The sequence below is a fragment of the Ptychodera flava genome, chromosome 17, assembly GCF_041260155.1.
Source record: "Ptychodera flava strain L36383 chromosome 17, AS_Pfla_20210202, whole genome shotgun sequence".
Classification (NCBI taxonomy): domain Eukaryota; kingdom Metazoa; phylum Hemichordata; class Enteropneusta; family Ptychoderidae; genus Ptychodera; species Ptychodera flava.
In genome coordinates, this window is record NC_091944.1 from 1,078,364 (window position 1) to 1,099,283 (window position 20,920).

The 20,920-nt window shown below is 37.6% G+C and overlaps 1 protein-coding gene and 1 long non-coding RNA gene across 2 annotated transcripts; one reads left to right on the forward strand and one right to left on the reverse strand.

Annotated features, from left to right (window-relative positions):
• Positions 1-10,050: 10,050 nt before the first annotated feature.
• On the reverse strand, positions 10,051-14,746 carry LOC139115103 (uncharacterized). The gene is made up of 3 exons (XR_011548043.1): positions 14,639-14,746; positions 13,467-13,578; positions 10,051-12,792 (listed from the first exon to the last, which is right to left on the reverse strand). It is a non-coding gene; the product is annotated as an uncharacterized lncRNA (long non-coding RNA).
• Positions 14,747-14,814: 68 nt separating this feature from the next.
• Positions 14,815-20,522, forward strand: LOC139115102 (phosducin-like protein 3). The gene is given in 7 exon segments (XM_070676998.1): positions 14,815-14,960; positions 16,644-16,782; positions 17,205-17,289; positions 18,241-18,384; positions 19,185-19,393; positions 20,198-20,221; positions 20,224-20,522. Coding segments are annotated over 7 exon segments (723 nt in total). The 5' UTR covers positions 14,815-14,954; the 3' UTR covers positions 20,340-20,522.
• The last annotated feature ends 398 nt before the right edge of the window (positions 20,523-20,920 follow it).

Below are 20,920 nucleotides of genomic sequence, written 5' to 3' on the forward strand. Positions count from 1 at the left end.
AGTACAAAATTACTGTAAAAATCATCAAAAGTTACCACTACTGTACCTCAAAAGGAATAAACCTTCAGATAATATTGGCAGCACAAAGCTTTGAGAAGGGTTACATATGACAACATTGGTCAAAGGTCAGAAGGTCAATGGTTCATTGAAGGTTGGAAGGTCGAAGCTTCAACAATGGTTGATACGATGAAGCTTCGAACAAGATCAGGAAATCAAAGCTGCAGTAAAGGTAGGTAGTTTGAAGATTTAACAAAGGTCAGAAAGATGAAGCTTCGAAAGAGGTTGGTATGTTGAAGCTTCGACAAAGGTCAGGAGGTCAAAGATTCAACAAAGCTCGGCAGTAAAGCTTTCCCTAAGGTTGGTTCATCAAAGCTTCAACAATTAGGCAACCTTGGCTGAAGGTTAAAATTCACGAATCTTCAAATAATCTTGGTACGCAAATTGGTATTCGAAGCTTGGGCGTGAAGCTTCGTCTGAGCTTTGAACAAGCTTTGCCAAAGGTGTTGCACAATCGCGTGTGTAGCGCCTAGTCCCGCCGACTCTGACTTACAGACTTACGGATCTTGGTCTCACGAAAGGCTTCCAATCTGCCCAGCCGTCAATTTGTCAGTCTTGAGGCGTCCAGCTGACCTACCTGTGATGGTACTAGGCACCAAGGATGCAGTTTAGGGAGATAAAACGACAGCCAGATAGCTGGGTCAAACACAACGTCTTTATTCGACTAGAACACAACGTGGTCTACTCAAGCACATCAAGGCGCGTACCTTTTCATGTTGCTAAGTAACTACAGATTTCGAACAAAAGGTATCAAAGTTTCTAAAGGCAATGTTCAAGTACAGCCACGGGGGCGCTATTCAATGTCCGTGAACAGCTCTGTCACAATAGCGTTCTAAGTTTAGAAATTAGCTATAGTTTAGAAAGTCGGGAATTAGGTTGAAATTTTTTCCAAGGATATATCGGATAAAAACGATAATTATCACTTTCTAAATAGCGTTCTAAGTTAGAAATTAGCTGAAGTTTAGAAAGTTTAGAAAGTCGGGCCTTAGGTTGAAAATTTTTTTCCAAGGATATATCGGATAAAAACGATAATTATCACTTTCTAAATAGCGTTCTAAGTTTAGAAATTAGCTGTAGTTTAGAAAGTCAGGCCTTAGTCTTAGGTTGAAATTTTTTTCCAAGGATATATCGGATAAAAACGATAATTATCACTTTCTAAATAGCGTTCTAAGTTTAGAAATTAACTGAAGTTTAGCTGAAGTTTAGAAAGTCGAGCCTTAGGTTGAAAATTTTTTTCCAAGGATATATCGGATAAAAACGATAATTATCACTTTCTAAATAGCGTTCTAAGTTTAGAAATTAGCTGTAGTTTAGAAAGTCGGGAATTAGGTTGAAATTTTTTCCCAAGGATATATCGGATAAAAACGATAATTATCACTTTCTAAATAGCGTTCTAAGTTTAGAAATTAGCTGTAGTTTAGAAAGTCGGGAATTAGGTTGAAATTTTTCCAAGGATATATCGGATAAAAACGATAATTATCACTTTCTAAATAGCGTTCTAAGTTTAGAAATTAGCTGAAGTTTAGAAAGTTTAGAAAGTCGGGCCTTAGGTTGAAAATTTTTTTCCAAGGATATATCGGATAAAAACGATAATTATCACTTTCTAAATAGCGTTCTAAGTTTAGAAATTAGCTGAAGTTTAGAAAGTCAGGCCTTAGTCTTAGGTTGAAATTTTTTCCCAAGGATATATCGGATAAAAACGATAATTATCACTTTCTAAATAGCGTTCCAAGTTTAGAAATTAGCTGAAGTTTAGAAAGTTTAGAAAGTCGGGCCTTAGGTTGAAAGTCGGCTTGGAGTGGAAAAAGTTTTCCAAGGATATATCGGATAAAAACGATAATTATCACTTTCTAAATAGCGTTCTAAGTTTAGAAATTAGCTGTAGTTTAGAAAGTTGAGCTTTACGTTGAGAAACAACTCACCGGATATGTCGGATAAAAACGTTGGTACAGCATTTCTATTGTAATGTTTTCCCAGTGTTTCAAGGGAAAATGTGTGAGTTTGTAGGAGTAGTCTTGTAGAACCAGGAAAATACTATTAGTTTCCCCAAGAAGTAAGTTTTAAAATCCAAAGCTCAAATATGACTTGTCCAATAGACCCCGAGAGAGCATACTTCCTATAAAATTGACCATTGCGTTTGGCAAGAAGTTGAATATTACGAAGTAGAGAAATGTGACAGTGAGTCAGCATAAACAGAAATTGTAAATATTTGTTTTGTCCGTCAAAAACAAAGTCTGTCAAATAACCACCCGGCTAGACTACGTGTTATGAAAAATAAACCAGATATTTGACGTGGAGACGAATGTACATAAAAGTAACCATACTGCCACAGTTCAAATGACCGAGGTGTGTTGAGATTATCTTGATCGCGTCCATTTGTGCAGATTAAGTAATGGTGCAAATTAATGCTAATGGCCTTCCAGGACCGTGGGCGCACAATAGAGCGATTATTCATGACGCTCATAATTTACATACACTGGGCGGGATTTTTCGAAGTTACGTGTGGACGACGGTTAATGGAGGGGTAAACACTATTTGTTACCGATTAAGAGGGATTTAGAGCATTCAATTATCACCCTCTGTCTAAATGTAATGGAAACCTGAACAAGGACTTTGTCTCCACGGGTAAAATATACTGAACGCGATCATTTTATGGCCGCAGTAAACCCAACTTGAGGTCCCGGGCTTGAGGTCTGCCTAACTGCAGTCAGAGTGAACGTCGACTAAAACTTCGTTGTATACTACAGCATGATGACATCTTATGTATAACTAATTCAGTTGTTATAAGGAATGAATCAAAGGCAACATTTTCGCCTTCTATTTGAAAACATAAACAGCGCTGGCAGCGTCCGACAACTGCCGCAAATTCACAAACAATGGGACACAACACCGACCATATCGAAGTGAAGCGTGACTGTCACAGGATTTTTACCCCGAGGTGACGTAATTGAGGTGAAATATACGTTGAGGTAACGTAAACTTTGACTGCATACGATACGATATGCCTACAGTAATTCGCACGATGCATAAATTTTGTGACAAACCATATCAGAACTTAAAGTTTTCCATTGACATTGAAACTTAGACTTGGAATACTGTAAATCCGAGCGTTGATATTTCAATTTTCATGACGCTGTGCAGTTCGCCGCGATCGCGCGAGTAAGCTTCACCGTCAAGAGTTGTCTATACTCGCGAATGACGCTTGTCTGTCCATGCAGTTTTTGCATTTTTCGTTTATCTGGTGACTTAAGTTCCGAAGCCTGATAACGTTTCGACACTGTCGAAAATGAAAAGACAGATGCGTCTTTGCCCGCTTTTCGTCAATCACTAGTAACATTTGTCGACACGGATCGACAGGCATTGGTATCAAGTTTGATAAACGGTACAAAGAAGCACGGTCCCTCCAAGTTGGCAATCTATAGACGCAAGCTGAATGTGTGAATCGTTTCTGGAACATGTCCTGTGTCACGAGTAGGGTATCCACAGCTCACATTTTTACATCTGTGTCTTGATTAGGGTACACAGGTGTAATTTGTTGTCTTAGACTAATAGACCGTAAGAAAATTGGACGTGAACGGAAAAGCCGAATGCCAAATAGCATTAGCTGGCGATGTCCTTCATAATTTCAAGTTATGGTACGAGAATACAGTGTATATACTTGCTTTTTTATTTTAATTTTCTAGACCTTACGTTTTTGTCATGCTTAGGCCTATACCTCTATAACTTTTATCTAGTAACGACATGGTAAGACTTGCTGTCACATCTTGCAATAAAACGTGAGCAATCTAAACGCTGATGAACAGCGAGCATGGAGCAACAAAGACTGATGTGGAGCCATGATTTCTAATTTTCCGCTAGCCGGACAATTTTTCCTGAATGTTTATTCTGATGAATGAACGACAACTGGAGTAAACTGAGGCGACTCCAACCCAATTTGAAAAGATGGTCCACATTTTACTGCCACTGGCGTCTTGTCACAGGAAGAAGCATAGAAAAGTTGCGCAGTACATTATCTCCCTTTGCTGTCCGTTAGTGTGAAAAAAACGGACGACATTCTGGTGGGGTCCTGGGGCCGTCGTCCAAAGGCGAAAATTTTACGCATTGTTCGCATGAAAAACTCATGGATGTGTTTAGGGACTGTGATTTTAGTGTCGGGTAATCTATAATACGCCGACACCTCATTTTGTTCACAGATATCAGCGAAATAAGAAATGAAAAAAAGCGATTGGGCAGGTCGACAGAGCAGAAAGTGCTTCCTATTTGTCTGTAGACATGACCAAGCCGCAGCTGTTAGCACCTTTAGTGTGATTTATTGTGCGTCATCTTTGTCATGAATATTGATGACTAGCTAGCCGTTGGGAAGTAGTTTCAGCGTCATTACTTGTTGGTCGTTTGCAACGGTAACTACGGCTATGCCTATCATACACACAGCTTTCCTATCCGAACATCAAAAGGAAGCAACCCGCGCTTTCTTTGCTCGATCAGGATGGGAGCTTTGAATTGTCTTATTGATCAACGGTCACGTAAAGTACAGAGACAGGCAGATGGAAACGTACTGCAGACAGAGATTTTGCCTCCTCCTGAAGTGTCAACGCCAAAAGTACAGAGAGATGAAGGGCTGCCCGAATGTCAACATCGTTTTCGCTAGCCCTGCGTACAGGTCTGTGTCTTCCCGGCGTTATACGGCCTCCACCACAGCCCTGCAATGGTCGATGGAGATAGCTGGCGATCTGCGGTCCGGATCCGGACCGCAACGAAAAATGGTCTTTTTGGCCGAAATTCTACTCTATTGGGGTAAAATCCTTTCCCTGCCTACCTTTACCTCCTAACCGACCCCAGAAAAGATGCGATTAACTTCTCCTAACGTCCAAAACCGCTCGTTTTCTGAAACATAACGTACTCGACAAGTTGTTTACCCATGGAGATCGCCATTTTGAATCTCGCCAGTTATCTCTACGGACCATTGCAGGGCTGTGGTGGAGGCCGTATCACGCCGGGAACACACAGACCTGTACGCAGGGCTACGTTTTCGCCAGCTATGCGTCACAGCATCAACAAGGGAGCAGAAATGGCTCCTTCGCATCACAACCCCGGCCTGAGAAGAAGCATGTAAAGAGACTTTTGGCGGTTGATAGACAAATAGCAAGGCTTGAAAGACCCAAGATATCTGAAGAAGAAATGCCCATGCCTTGACTAAGTTCGAGGTTTATACCCAAATCCCCAGGGCGTTCCTTATTTGGGACACAGGTGGTATTATAACCACAAAAACGGCCCTTCTCAGGACCAAATGCCAAACGGTCCTTTTCAGGACCACTCCATGCTCCAAAAAGAGAAAACCGTGTATCGTTGACTCCTTCCCTGGATGTATGTATGCGTGTTAGTATTTGTTGTTTGTAATCTTTATCTAATTGCATTGCTCTGATAAGTCGGTGCGTTATATTTGTCTCGGCCAGTGGGGTAAACATCGCTCTGACCACGTGATAAATTTGAATACTCATGATTGACAGTGTCGTGACATTTGCAAATGGGGGTCAAATGCTCGTTCCGGAACACGCTGTTGAAAATATATGCCGGCTCTGACAAAAATTACGACATTTTCAAAGTTTATTTTCGACCCGACTGCATTTGCTGTATATTCATAGACAATATATGCGACATTTGGTGACATCAAACAGTTTAAACACGGTAAAATGACACGATTCTTGGACCAAACACGGCACGTCCGATCAGTAGCGTGGCTTTTTGACATTTGCATAGAATTACTGTAATCCGGCATTTATAGGGGAAGTTCCTGTTTAAACAGGTTGCCCCTGTGGTTGCCAAGGTGTGTTGAGATTTGTCCACAACGATCGCGTCCATTTGTGCTGATTAACGCAAATTTATGCTAATGGTCTTATCAAATGTGTTGCCGGCCAGGCCGCCATCTTCCAGCTGCGTGCTCACAGTAAAAGATTGAATCATTCAGAAAATGGGGCCTGAAGTGAAAACAATTTTTCCTTGATATATCGGATAAAAACGATAATTATCGCTTTCTAAATAGCGTTCTAAGTTTAGAAAATAGCTGTAATTTAGAGAGTCGGGTTGGAGTGGAAAAAGTTTTCCAAGGATATATCGATAAAAACGATAATTATCGCTTTCTAAATAGCGCTCTAAGTTTAGAAATTAGCTGTAGTTTAGAAAGTCGGAGTCAGTGGAAAAAATTTTCCAAGGATATATCGGATAAAAAGGTTGATTCAACGTTTCTGTTGTCATCTGTATATTCCCAAGTGTTTTTATTAAAGTAAAAAGTGTGAGTATGTAGGAGTTTTCTTGTAGAACCCGGAAAATACTATCAGTTCCCCCAGAAGTAAGTTTAAAATCCAAAGCTCAATGAGCTTGTCCAATAAACCAAAAATGGAACAATACTACCACAGTTCTGATGACAAGTTGTGTTCAATTACGATCGCGCGCGTAAATTTGTGCTTCAAGTTAATGCTAATGAGGCATTGATAAGGCTATTAGCATTAATTTGCACCACAATGGACACGATTGTCGTGGAACTATCTGACCCTCTTCTTGTCTGTGTCTGAACACACCTTGGTCATGCGAATTGTGGCAGTATGGTTATTTACATTCGTCTTCATGTCACACATCTGGTTTATTTGTCATTAACACTAGCGGTGGCTATTTGACAGTCTTTGTTTTTGACGGTCAAAGAATAAACATTCACAATTTTTCGTCATCGCTCACTCAGAGCCACATTTTTCTACTTCATTACATTCAATTCTTGCCCGTTGCAATGGTCAATTCAATAAGGGGTGCTTTTCTCGCGGGTTTATGGAAAAAATCACATTTGAGCTTTGGATTTGCCGCTTGGCAAAACTGATACAGTATTTTCCTGATTCTATCCGACATATCCTCGAACAATTTTTTTTTCACCCAAGGCCCAATTTTCTAAACTTCAGCTAATTTCTAAACTTAGAACGCTATTTAGAAAGTGATAATTATCGTTTTTATCCGATATATCCTAGAACAAATTTTTTCACCAATGCCCGACTTTCTAAACTTCAGCTAATTTCTAAACTTAGAACGCTATTTAGAAAGTGATAATTATCGTTTTTTATCCGATATATCCTTGGAAGACATTTTTCACCCAAGGCCCGACTTTCTAAACTTCAGCTAATTTCTAAACTTAGAACGCTATTTAGAAAGTGATAATTATCGTTTTTATCCGATATATCCTCGAACAAATTTTTTCACCCAAGGCCCGATTTTCTAAACTTCAGCTAATTTCTAAACTTAGAACGCTATTTAGAAAGTGATAATTATCGTTTATCCTTGGAAAAAAATTTTCAACCTGAGGTCAGACTTTCTAAACTACAGCTAATTTCTAAACTTAGAACGCTATTTAGAAAGTGATATTTATCGTTTTTATCCGATATATCCTTGGAAAAAAATTTTCAACCTGAGGTCCGACTTTCTAAACTTCAGCTAATTTCTAAACTTAGAACGCTATTTAGAAAGTGATAATTATCGTTTTATCCGATATATCCTCGAACAATTTTTTTCACCCAAGGCCCGACTTTCTAAACTTCAGCTAATTTCTAAACTTAGAACGCTATTTAGAAAGTGATAATTATCGTTTTTATCCGATATATCCTCGAACAAATTTTTCACCCAAGGCCCGACTTTCTAAACTTCAGCTAATTTCTAAACTTAGAACGCTATTTAGAAAGTGATAATTATCGTTTTTATCCGATATATCCTTGGAAAAATGTTTTCACCCAAGGCCCTACTTTCTAAACTTCAGCTAATTTCTAAACTTAGAACGCTATTTAGAAAGCGATAATTATCGTTTCTGGCTAAACTTTCTAAGTTTAGATTTAGATTTAGACAATTCTAATTTAGCTTTCTAAACTTCCAGCTAAACTTTCTAAAAACGATAAAAACACAATTCCGCACCTTAATGCGGAGTTCAATATCGATCACCAATGGTGAAGCAAAGTAATGTCGGTGAGGAGATAGAAGTTGAGAACATTTGTGATTTTGAGTACTAGTGGGCGGGAGCTAGGGGACCTGATGGACGGGAGAAGACAATTTTCAAATTATAGTGAGGGGGGGGGGCAGTTGCGAAAGCTTTCCAAAACCTTTGAATACAGGCTGCAAACTTCTAATGAAGGCCATATTTGCAATGAATTATGGGAAATAAGATTAGGTCACGGAGTCATTCTTGCCAAAGGACTTGTTCCAGCGGCGTCCCTACTTACTGTGCAGTGGCGGCAAATTCAAAGTTGGGGTAAAGCAAGGTAAGCGAATTTTCGTTATTTAAACACAAAACATGAAAATGTACCAACATTATCGAAGCATTAACAACGTGTGCACCATTCTGTTTCAGTATTGTGAAATAATCACAATCATACCCATCCATAATCCAATAACACTAGGTCAAATTCGTAATAGATACAAACAGCACAGAATAGACAGCAAAGTATCGGTATATACAACAAAGTCAAATTCCCTAACAGAAAAAAATGAATTCTAAATGCCTGTGCTTCGCTGTGTGCGTAAACACCATTTGGACTGCCGTCTGCTTCAAGTTCAACCACCAACATATATACACTTACACTAGAGTGTGATCATGATGGTTCCGACGACCTGAAATTTCGTATCAGAAAGAGGAACTATATAGAACTTCAGAATATATTTTTCATAGTCCTGGATTTACTATGAGTCGATTGGCTGTGTTCTTGGCTTAGTTCAGGGTCTGGGTCCTGTGTGTAGGCCTCGTCCACACAAATTTTAACTGTTTACATATATGCATACTCGCGGTCTCGATCCCTCTGCAATTTGATAAATTAAATATATTTAGAGATGGAATAAATCTCTGAACGCATCATTCAATATATTTTTTCAGATGTCAAACAGAAACTGTGCCGTTTATTGGTGTACCAACAGCGTCTATCACACAGGCGTGCTGTTTTCTGGGTAGTTTCTATGTGTAGTTTATTCTACGTTTCGACGTCGAAACGTAGAAAAAACTACACTTATAGAAACTACCCAGAAAACAGCACGCCTGTGGTCTATCACCTCTATAAATGGAAGGAAGGACGGCGTTTGTGACCACAGGGGGCTCTTCCACATTGTTTTTATGTGTGTGTGTGTGTGCGTGCGCGTTTGTTTGTGTGTGTTTATGTTTGTTTGTTTGTTATTTTTAATAAAATAACAGTGAAAAGCTCTTTTGTTTATATTTGTCAATAAAGAGTGGTTTGTTTATTTGTTTGTTTTGAATATTTCCGATGGTTAGGGTTAGGGTTAGGCTTGAGTTAGGGTTAGGGTTAGGGTTAGGGTTTTGTGCTGAGGGTTAGTCACTCCCTCTAGTCTGGTAATATAGAGTCTCCCTTGCATAGCTTTTAATGGTTTTTATTTGCTTCCCGGTCTGTAGGTTATCAGGGGACAAAAATATACTCCTGAACTTGAAATTTCCCAACTTCAACCCCCAGAAAATTTGACCGTGTGACTTCTTTCCGTGAAACTGGTGGCTTGTCGGTGGCCGGCCGATATCAACATATGAGAGATTTTCAAATAGAAGCAAGAGAAGGTTCTGAACAATGATTTACAACACCCACTACCTATTTACTCTCAGAAATTAAATGGTATACGAAAGCTCACCTTTGTAAGCGGTTTTTTCGCCTGCTGTTTAGTCAGTTACTGACAAATCACTGACCTAATTACATAATTTGTCAACAGATCGTGTTTTTACCTAACATGTGATCTTTGCCTAGGCATCCTAACAGACTCTTTAAAGGTTGTAAGGAAAGTCATGAAACGTTCGACAGACACTCTTGTGCCAAGTGTTTGATGCATTGACAAAATAGCAATAAAGCAGAAGACGCCTGGGCTACAATGGCTTTACGTTCCACTTATCTCACTGGCTCGTTTTTGAATCTCAAATAATGGCTCCGATTTCGATATCGAAACCCAATTACCAAATTCGAAAATTAAAGAAAGCCTGAATGATGTTGCTTTTTTGTTTCTTTATTCCTTCTTTAAAAGAAGAGTCACAATAACCAACTTTTTTCATGTTCCTTAGGCCTAAATGTGTCTTAGATTAGCGAAAAAGGGTCCTGAAGTGGAAAAAACTTGTAATTTTTACAAACAATTCACTCTCTGGTGGCTTAAAATCGTTCAAGGTTTGCATGTTACCAAACATAGCGGTAAAAATTGTCATCCAGATTGTAGATAAACTGCACACAGACGCCGTGGACCAAATGTTATTTCTCTTGGTTTCTGTACCCTAGTCAGGTTAGCGTCTGCTAACGTAAACTAGCAAATAATTAGCAACCTCATCACATTTCGACATAATGTTGGCTCCAGATTCGAGACATTTCCAGTTCTTCAGTCTCAGGAAGAGACTATACAAAATGGAATACGAAAAGTGGCATGGTTCAATGTGGAAAAAATTCTCGTTTTCTTCTTAGCCCCTCGATACATTTTCTGATGGAAAGGATTCAACTAAAACCATAACATATCATATCAGAAAAAATAAGTATCGCGTCTGGAGTAAGATGTCTTCACAAGGAAGGCTTACTGAGGCGATACAGAGTACAAATTGGATTTATATCAATCTAAATGTGCGTTCATTATGTACGAGCAAAGCGTACTCGAAGCATTGTTTGATGGAGTTATTGTCGGTGAAACTTGAATAACTTTGCAGCATATCATTGGCATCTTGCCAACATAAAAGTTCCTGTTTCACAAGCTGCATGCATCAAAATCTCCAGGAATAAATATTTTTTCCTGGCCAGTACACTAATGATAGGATTAATTATAAGTTCATTTTTACCTACATCAGAGCAATTCGCGGAATTCAAATATGAATCTTACTCTTTCATGAAGCTATACAATCCACAGACGACATTGAAGTGTTAAGGTAGAATGCGCCTCAAAAGTGAAAGACTTAAACTTTTCTCAATCAAACTTTCGAATTTCGATCATTCTCTTACCAAAGCAAGAATAAAAATCAGGGGTCACCATGCAAACTTTGGTACTAGAGAGGCAAATTATCTAAGATTTACCGATATTGGAAATTCAAAATGACCGCCATCCCTGTGTTAACTCTATGGAGAAAAATAAAATTTTCGATTTTCGAAAAACTGGTATAGTGAAAACTCTTCTTTCATCAAGAACTTTAAATGAGCCCCACTAATGGTAGGTCAGAAAAGAATTGATAAAATTTGATAGCTTGAATTTCTGTCCCCGAGGCGCGCTCTACCTTCAATTACATGCAATCTGCGGTAATGGGAGGGTTTCTTGTTTTACGCCATTTTTGAATAGTACAAACAATGCAAAGGTATTTATGTGATGATTTCTTTCCTCTAAAGACGATAAGATGGCTCTTACATACGGATACTTTCAAGCTCTGAAAAAGGAACAGCAATAACTAACAATGTTTAGTCGCTTTTGACAACTATAACGAGTGGGTATTGGAATAGATGTAGCCAGCAGGTTTACCTACAAAGGATGGGTCAATTGAGCAGTCGACTTTACCAGATTAAGTTCAACAATTAAATCATGAATACAAATAAAAATGGAGAGAGTATAAAAGACATACCACAAATCACCGTAGGGACGGTGCACAAATGTAACTTTGTTGGTTGTATTCTGTCAAGGATTTCAGGAAGCACAAAGGCGCTGTGGGCACGTAAAGAATGACAAACAGTGTGCCTGAAACACTTTACTTGTCCTGGCGCTGATTAACTATAGGAAATCGGTTTAATATTTGAAATGTTTGATCCAGGCTGGATGATGTGTGGTGCCTAGGAGGTCAAATTGACTTGGATGTTTTCGTTGTTCGCCAGACTGATTTATCGAGTATGTGCTCAGCTTTCTAGATCGTCGAAATCTACTTGCGCCGTTAACGTTCTAGCAGTTTTACTACAGTGACTTTGGTAGCGATGCGACTTTTGGTACATCCTCGGGCACGCCGTCATGTGATAATCTATGGCGTGCAGCTCTTTCTTCAAATTTGAATAAAATTGAAATTATTGACCTGTTTCGATTTTAAAAGCTGTAAAATAAGAAACTGTTGTGTACAGTGATGAAGCATAGATAGATAACCTAGAATTGTCTTCAAAAAGTCTTGATTCAATCATTTTAACAAATCTAGTACATTAACGCTAGAAGTTTCACATTTTCTTATATAAAATTTCAAGTTGCAAGTACATTATCCTAAACGAGACATATTTTAGTTGTGAATTTGATAAACGTTCGCAAATTGACGTTTTGTTCAGGAGAGCACAACGACTGGTAATTATTTCGTCCAATTTGCAGTGATGTAACTGGACCATGTCTTCCTTCACGTCTGTAGCAATTTGTAATTTCTATCAGTTCATATGCCATCATTCGACGCAGGAATCGTGCACTGAACAAATTAGGAGCTTCGTGTCATCTCTTACTGAACTGATGATGAACGCTAGACGTAAACACCTTTCATCATTTTATTTGTGGATTTAAAAATGTCCTTTGCAATCTTTTTGCAATGTTTGTCAAGTTCTTTGAAGAGATATTTCGCGTAGTCCGACTTAAAAGAGAATATCGTTCTGTTCAGCGTGGCTCGTTGACTGGCACTCAGTCCCGTAACTTCCACTGTGACAACGCCCTCTTTCAGGGCATATCGTATAATGTTTTCCAATGGCACATGGTATTCGTCCTTCTTATCGGTGTAACACAGGGAGTTTGGCGTCAGTTTGACTCGACCTGTAAAAATACGTGTTTCTTTTTAGCAATATGGTTAAAGATCCATTAGCTGTAACTTTGGTCATTTTTTTTATTTTGTTTGTTCTCTGTATCATCTGCAGTTTCTGGTTTGAATCCCTGAACCATGGAGAAATTCCTAATATTTAGCTCACAAATATACCCTATATGAGTATAATCTGCATTGTTATTGTTTAAATTTTGTATTCAGGTCCGGACTAGAATACATTTATCAACAATAACAATGGTCATTTCACATATACAGGCTGTGTTGGCAAGCAGGACACCGGGCATTGGTCATGATGATCGGATTATAGTAAAATTCTTTAGTTGATACATTGAAACAGAGTGGTGAAAAATTAATCAAAAGTTACAGCTAATGTCCCTTTGCGGTCACAAACGATTTGAGCTTGTCACATCTTGATGTAATATGTCGACAGTGTAATGATTAATGTACAGTAGCTGATTCGCAAAATAATGACTTCATCGATAATTATACTGCTTAATTTAACCAATAAGCCGTCAAAACTACTATTTACGGCCTACTACTCTTTGACCGGGGCAAGTACGGTATTTATGGTATGACTGTTCCAAACAAATTTCTCTATGACGATAAAATTCAGTTATCGACAAGGACATGAAAATTGTCCACAGTTTTCATAAGAGAGTCCTCCTACCAACGACTTGAGTGGTGTCAGGGTTATTTGGGTCCAGGATCTGTACTTTGTACCAACCGGACAATGTCTTGCCTTTCTGTGCGCTACTACCGGTTCCCATGATTTCAAAATGCTGTAGTAATCAATAAGTAAATAAATAAATAAATAAATAAATAAATATGTCTAATTATTCGAAAAAGTACATTTTGAGCAACAAAAGGAAGTAGAAACAAACTTCTATGAGTAACGATGCAAGTAAAGACAAAACTTTTACACCATTTTAAAGGATCTATTTCTATATTTGACAGACAGACGACATTCCCATAACAACTGATAACAACCATGCAATCGGAAACTTGTTCGTTTATTCTATATTTTGTATAACAGTCTTTTCTATCCTACACACAGAGCCTTCGTCATGTACCTAGCTACGAGTGACTGTGCATAGGATCGTCAAACACGGCGCATGTATAGACTTACGGGGTAACTGAACGTCTGGATAAAAACAGCTTCCAGTTTACACCATGATGCTAAGCATCTCTCCTGAAAATTGCTTTGAATGTAAAATTGTCTCCACTATTTTTTAATTCGCGAGAATCTGTTTTACTCCTCTACTAGTTTTTTTTAACTCGTGGGATTCGGTTTTTCTCCTAACCTCCATTTTGTTATTGGGCAGATGTGCAAGACCTTACTCCAGTTTTCTTTTAAAATCAAATGTTCCCGCATTGGAAATCAAAGCTCGTCTCGCAAGCACGGTAAAACTGATGTAATACACGGTTGTTAAACTTTAACCAATAAACGCTGTTAAGCTTTGGTGAAACGTAATGATATAACATCGTCAATGTAAGTACCGTCCAATGCCCATGACGGCAGACCACATTCAGTGCTATTCCGATAAAACTTGAATACGATAAAATGGAGTTTATCAAAAAGTCACCCCATCTTCCGTCTCTCACGTGATATTGTAAAGAGAAGTGTTACCGGTAGTTGGTACCACCATGTACGCTCGTTCTGTTGACTTGGTTTACACATCCAACCTTTGGATTAGCCTAAAATAAGTGTGTTCATAGCCCTCTACTTGTTAATTTTCCCACATGATTTTTTATCTTGTTTAATTAAATACAGAAACCATGAAAAAATTGGAACTGTTTGGTCATTTCATGCCATTAATTTAATAAAATCACTTTACCTACCTGTCGTCTTTTAATGATCCATTTTAAAATGGTAGTGCCGATTGAACAACAAACAACGTGAACTTTGATCAACCTTCGGCCTTATCAACCTGTGAAACTCGTATATCGATGAACCGGCGTTTGTTGCTTCTGTTCTCCAGTAGTTAAGAAACCCACTACGCAGGCGCGTTTCAAAACCCGGAAGAGGTCACAGTGCAGTACTACAGCGTGTGAGAACGAAGCACTTTGCAGCACAGTGGTGTGTCGTGTCCGAAAGCCAACACTAAATACCGTTTTGCCGTGAACTTTCCAAATTTTAAAGGGATAACTATCAAAAATGCAGGTAGGTGATTTGATTTTAAGAATACCACTGTAAATCAAGCCGGTGATCGCTTCTATTCAAAGTCTTAAATATTGGCTGTGTGATCTCCGTTCAATGACCATATAAGGAGATATACAACCGTAGCGAAAATATTTGATCAAGATTCAAAAAACCACTTTTAAGAAAGAAATGAAGGATTTGGACGACAGAAATGTTATATCTAAGGATCTACACAAGCAATAGTGTCACACTTTATGTGTTATAATACCATATATAACACTGAGCGCGCAAAATACAACTCAATCCCACGTTGTTGCATGGAGGTAGGAACTACAACTTGTTGTATGTGAGTTCACGCATGGATGTCTGTTGTGAGTCATTTCCCAATATATCTCACAGGGTGTTGAACACTTCATGCTCACATCAAGCGATTACTATCTGAAATATCAAGGTAACAAAATGTTAGGGTTTTGGCTTTCGTTGAATCTGCTGGAGGTCTAAATGACGCAAAAAATTAATTTTTTTTACAGTATTTAATGTACATTGCAAACTAGTGAGAACAGAATATCATGAATCATTTGAGTTGGCATAATCATCAAAGTGAAAGTTTCTCTGCAAAGTTGACTCTTACGCATTTTACAATTTAATTTGTTTTATGAAAGCTTTGACCCACTTTCCAAGATCAATGTAACAACACAGTTTAATAGCACACATGTTACTCTGAACTGTCAGCTATTCAACGCCGTCCCCAATAAGCAATATAGAAATTAAACCTAGATGGTATGGTGTTGTGGTATATGGCCATTATCAGGCCATGAAGAGTAAGAATTTGCTCAAAGTAATAACATCGTTAATGCGTTAACACATCATCGATGTATACCAGTATATGACACATGGCATGGGTGTAATGGAATCACTTCTCACGTGAAAGGAAAATATTGGCACACATTGCATGTTTGCCGCTCTGATGCCCAGGTGCATCTTTTTGAGGAAATCAATTTGTTTTAATCTATTGTCAGGAAGTAAATACAGGGTTTTATTCCATCCACTTGTCACATGTCCACTTAGTGTCAGTATAAAGTGCAGATGTCAGGCATTTGAACAAAATTGTATCTTTCTCATTCAAAATAAGATGTCTGGTAATTCACCTATTGGTCAAAGGGGTATGTTTCAAGTTATTCATACCTTGAAATACATGCTTACACTTCTTCAACTGGAAATAATGCGAAATTGGTGCACTCCAAACCTCACTGAAAAGTGTTTTGACACATTCAGTTCAATACAGTATATACTCTACTATAATTAAAAGTCAGTCTGCGTGAACAGAAAAATTGTTTATAATTTCATATTAGATAGATGGCAAAATTGCCATACAATGCAGAGACAAGCTCCAATAAGTTCTGTTCTGTACATTTCAGCATCACATCTCACTTTGTGTAATATTGAAAGACGTAAATGGTAACTGTTTGTTTTTGTTGTTTTAATTCTGTAATACAAATACATTTTCATCTTTGATAGTTGAAATACAAAGTGTAACCTAAGCAGAATGTATATTTTAGAAGCAGAGAAAATACTGCAAAATACACCAAACAATGCAGCTAATTCAGCCAAAATTAATGTTTGATGTCATTAGTATTTTCTACTCTGATGTACCGGTATACCCATAATTACAACCATAAACCTGCGTGATGGCTGTCATTTCAGGATCCCAATGAAGATACACAATGGAATGATATTTTACGGCAGAAAGGAATTCTGCCGCCTAAACAAGAAACAGAAGTCACAGAAGATGACGTGATAAATCTTATAGAAGATACAGTTCAAAAGAAGGCAGTTGGAAATGGTAAACACAGAGACATCATTGCTTTTCCAATCAATGAATCTTAAATGCATCATTTGTCACTTGAAGAAAGTACAAGCCACATTGTGAAATTATCACATTTAGCAGAAAAGACATCGTAATGAATTGCCAGATGAGAATTTATTGTAGGAGATTGAGCATGTGATTCAATCAAATATTCAAGTATTTGTTAAAATGTGATATATGCTAACCTGATGGTGATTTATGAACTTTGCAAGATAATTCTGCTTTAAAATGAATTACAAGTAAAATTTCAATGCAAGTTTCTTGAGATTTTCAATTACAAAACGTTGTAAACTAAGAGATGTACCTTCAGTAGAGAAACTGACAACCTAGGCATTGTTTCAGGTAGACCATTTTATGCTATTACCCTTGTGTTCAGTTTTATGTTGTTTGATCATCAGATGCAAAATCCTATGAAGAAATGACAATTGATGAACTTGCAGAATTTGAAGATGAAGAAGATGAGAGAGTTCTTGAACAGTATCGGTAAGTCAGAAGCAATGAGTCATGAAGATTTCTTTGTGGTAGTGATTTCATAAGTCCCTGTAAATGAAGTCGGGGGGGGGGGGGGGGGGGGGGAGGGGAAGGGGAGACTATATGGGTTGGATTCCATCTATCAGGTAGTCCCTCAGTATTCACGTACAGAGCCTTTTCTGTGACATGCAAACAAAAGTCTATCAAACCTGGTTCAAAGAATCTTCAATTTCGATATTCAACCAGAATCTTTCATTCATATCACTAGTGAGTTAGTATGTTCCCAGAGACTTACAGATCAGTCTTTCTCTCTATGCATGCATATTTCTGAATTAAAGCTAACAATTGCTGCAATATTTCTTAAATGTTAGAAGGCACAGGTCAACATGTTATATTTGTTACCTGTTGTAAGGCACAGGTATGCAAAACATCCACAGATCAAAATCTTCAATTATTCAATGAATTTTCAAAACTTTGCCATTTTTTGGTACCCTGGCAGCCATATTACTTGTGGTTACAATGATTAAATTATTAAATTGTGATATTTGTAGACCATAGTGCTCACACAGTGTGCTCTTTCAACTTGTATGTTGCATCTTCCAAAGAACAAACTTCTGTTTTTACTCATTTTAGTATTGACCTTTGACACTACAGATGAAAGTCGTACCAAGCTGAGGGGTTGTCTACTCAATATAGTCATGTTTCAGTGCCTGATGGGAACGCATCCAATAGAAATTCTCCTTGTGCAGTTTTTGTAGCCTAGGGTACTGCAGAGTTTGATAATTGAATGAAATTGATTCTGAAGTTTTTGTTTTCCGTCACAAGGGATTTGCTCCTGTACTTCGGCATGAAATGTGAACAACAGGATTTGATTCTCATTTGAAGACCCACAAACTATCAGTGGCTGTTTCTTTACAGAGGCCATCCTGGAAGTAATCTTTATATTTTTACTCATTTTTTCAGACAACAAAGGTTGGCAGAAATCAAAGCATTTCAAATGAAAGCTCGGTATGGAGATGTTAGAGAAATAAATGCCCAGGATTATGTACAAGAAGTGAACAAAGCAGGGGAAGGTGTCTGGGTAGTTTTACATCTTTATAAATCAGGGTAAGATTTCAAGAAACCTTCATTATTTAGTCTGAAGCTCCAACCGACTACTGACCTGACTTTCCGTATTCTCTATGGCAAGTTGTAGATGGAATATATTTTAGAAACCATACCAATAACGTTTTCTTAGACTTGGTGGGATGGTCACTTGAGCAAATATCTCAAGACAGCTTTTTCATTTTTTGTCATCATGTTAATGTCACTGCTTCAGGATTCAGGTAACAGTTTTCAAATTTGCCTTAAAACCATGAATTAAACCAAGAATTTGAAACCTGACACCAACATAACACTCATATACTACACAGTTCAGTGGTGAGAAAACCTCACTTATGGATCGCACCTCCATGTTATGTGGACTAGGGTTAGGGTACTATAAATAGTTGCTGTACTAAAAGCTTCCTTTTTGTCATAAAGTATATACCATTAGGGTTTATCTGAAAGGTGGAAAATTCACCATTTAAGTTGTAAAAGTTAACAGTTTGACTTAAGTTTTTTTCAATATGTCAAAATTTAGAAACATGAGGTCACATCTAGACTTTAGGAAAGCCATTATTTTATAAGAATTTATTAAAAATACTTCAAAATAGAAGTAAAATATGTAGGTTTCAGAATATGATTATAGATAATTATGAAAGTACAAGCATTTGTAGTAAAATGAAATCATTACTGAGTGAATATCAATAAAATAAAATCACAAACTTCAACCATGGATTTGGAAATTTATTTATAATTAGGATACTGATATTCAGCATAGTAAATCTACATGACTAATGAAATTTTGTGTTTTCTTTTTCTGATAGGATTCCTCTCTGCAGTTTGATAAATAATTACCTTATTGAACTTGCAAGAAAGTTTCCTGCTACAAAGTTTCTGAAAAGCATTTCAACGACTTGCATACCAAACTATCCAAATAAAAATTTACCAACAATATTTGTGTACACGGATGGTGATATGAAACGACAGTTTGTTGGACCGCTTGAGTTTGGTGGAATAGATCTCACTATAGAAGGTAAACTTTATAAGTAACATTTTGTTATACAGAGATCTTTCAGAAATAGGCAGGATGCTATGATTTCATAATTGCAATGATTTTGATGTGTGCATCCTGAAACTGAAATATTAACCCTTTGAACCTGGCTCGGACATCATAGAGTACCAGGGGGTCAGGGTGCAAAGGGTTAAACTTTTGCTCAACTTTCCCTCAAGGAAACCTTCAAAATTCTCTTTCCAAGTCAAGAATAAAAAATCAGGGGTCACTGCACAAAGTTTGGAACCAGAGAAACAGTAACCAATATTTACCAATATTTGGCATTTAAAATGGCTGCTATGCTTGCGTTAAGTCTGTGGGGAAATATTAAAATTTTCAATGTTTACAAATTAAGCCAATGACAATTTTACTTACTCCAAAAGCTTCAACATGGCCCCAAACAAGCTGCAGATCAGAAAGATTTTGGAAAAATTTTAGAGTTTGCCGTAGAGCATTCCCCTCCATGCTGTATACTTAGAGAATCTTATGACATGCTCAACTTTTTCTTTATTTGAGTTTTGTTACAATTGATTTGTCAAGATCTTGGAGTACTTATCCTTTGTACCGATAATAATCCATCACATAGTAGAGTACTTTCTTAGACTGTGTATGCTATTTTCAATAGGTTGTATTTCAACTAGTTTTCGGCATGAATTGCAACAAATCATGATATGGTTTCACGTATCACCTCTGAAAAAATCCACAAACAGGTTTTGCTGGCAAAGTTTAATACTCATGTACTTACAGAGCAAAGTTGTAATTCATTTTGTCACTTTTATTTCTTAGAGCTGGAATGGAAATTGTCAGAAGTTGTGCAGTGAAAACAGACCTTCATGAAAAACCCAAACCTAAAACGCGCTCAGTGTTGTCTATGTCAGGAAAGAAGAAACAGGACGACTCTGACGAAGATGATGATGATGACTGGTAGTAGTCAGGACGCCCTCTATAGTCCTCATTATGGTGACTGGTGGTGCCAAGGACGCCCTCTGTAGTCATTATTTTCATATCTCAAGATCAATTCACAACTCATAATAAATCATGCTTAGTCTGCTGGGAAATAGTCAGACCAGAAACTGCCTCCTTCAAGGGAATTAATCATTGAATTCCCTCCAGAATTGACATTATTTTTAACATTCATTTCAAGGTATCCATTTGAAACGTCCTGCAGTAACATTATTTTCAAGATCAATTGATGAGACCAGGATTTGGAGCGTAGCACACAGAAAACCATGTTTGTAAATAAGTATAGGAATATGTGTGATGCCATAAATGTATTTGTCTGTGTTTTTATTAGTACTGCCATCATGCAATTTCATTGTGTCTTCAGCACTTCAAAAGTTGATGTATGGGATAGAGTTCGTGTAATTTAATTCCAAAGTGTATCCCTTGAGATTCTCCACTCTTTGGATGTTCAACAACAGACATTGTTATTTTTAAGGCTAAATGAAAAAATAAATATGTGAGTTTCAAGTAATCTGCCCTATTTATAGCCCTCCTACTCTCAACTTA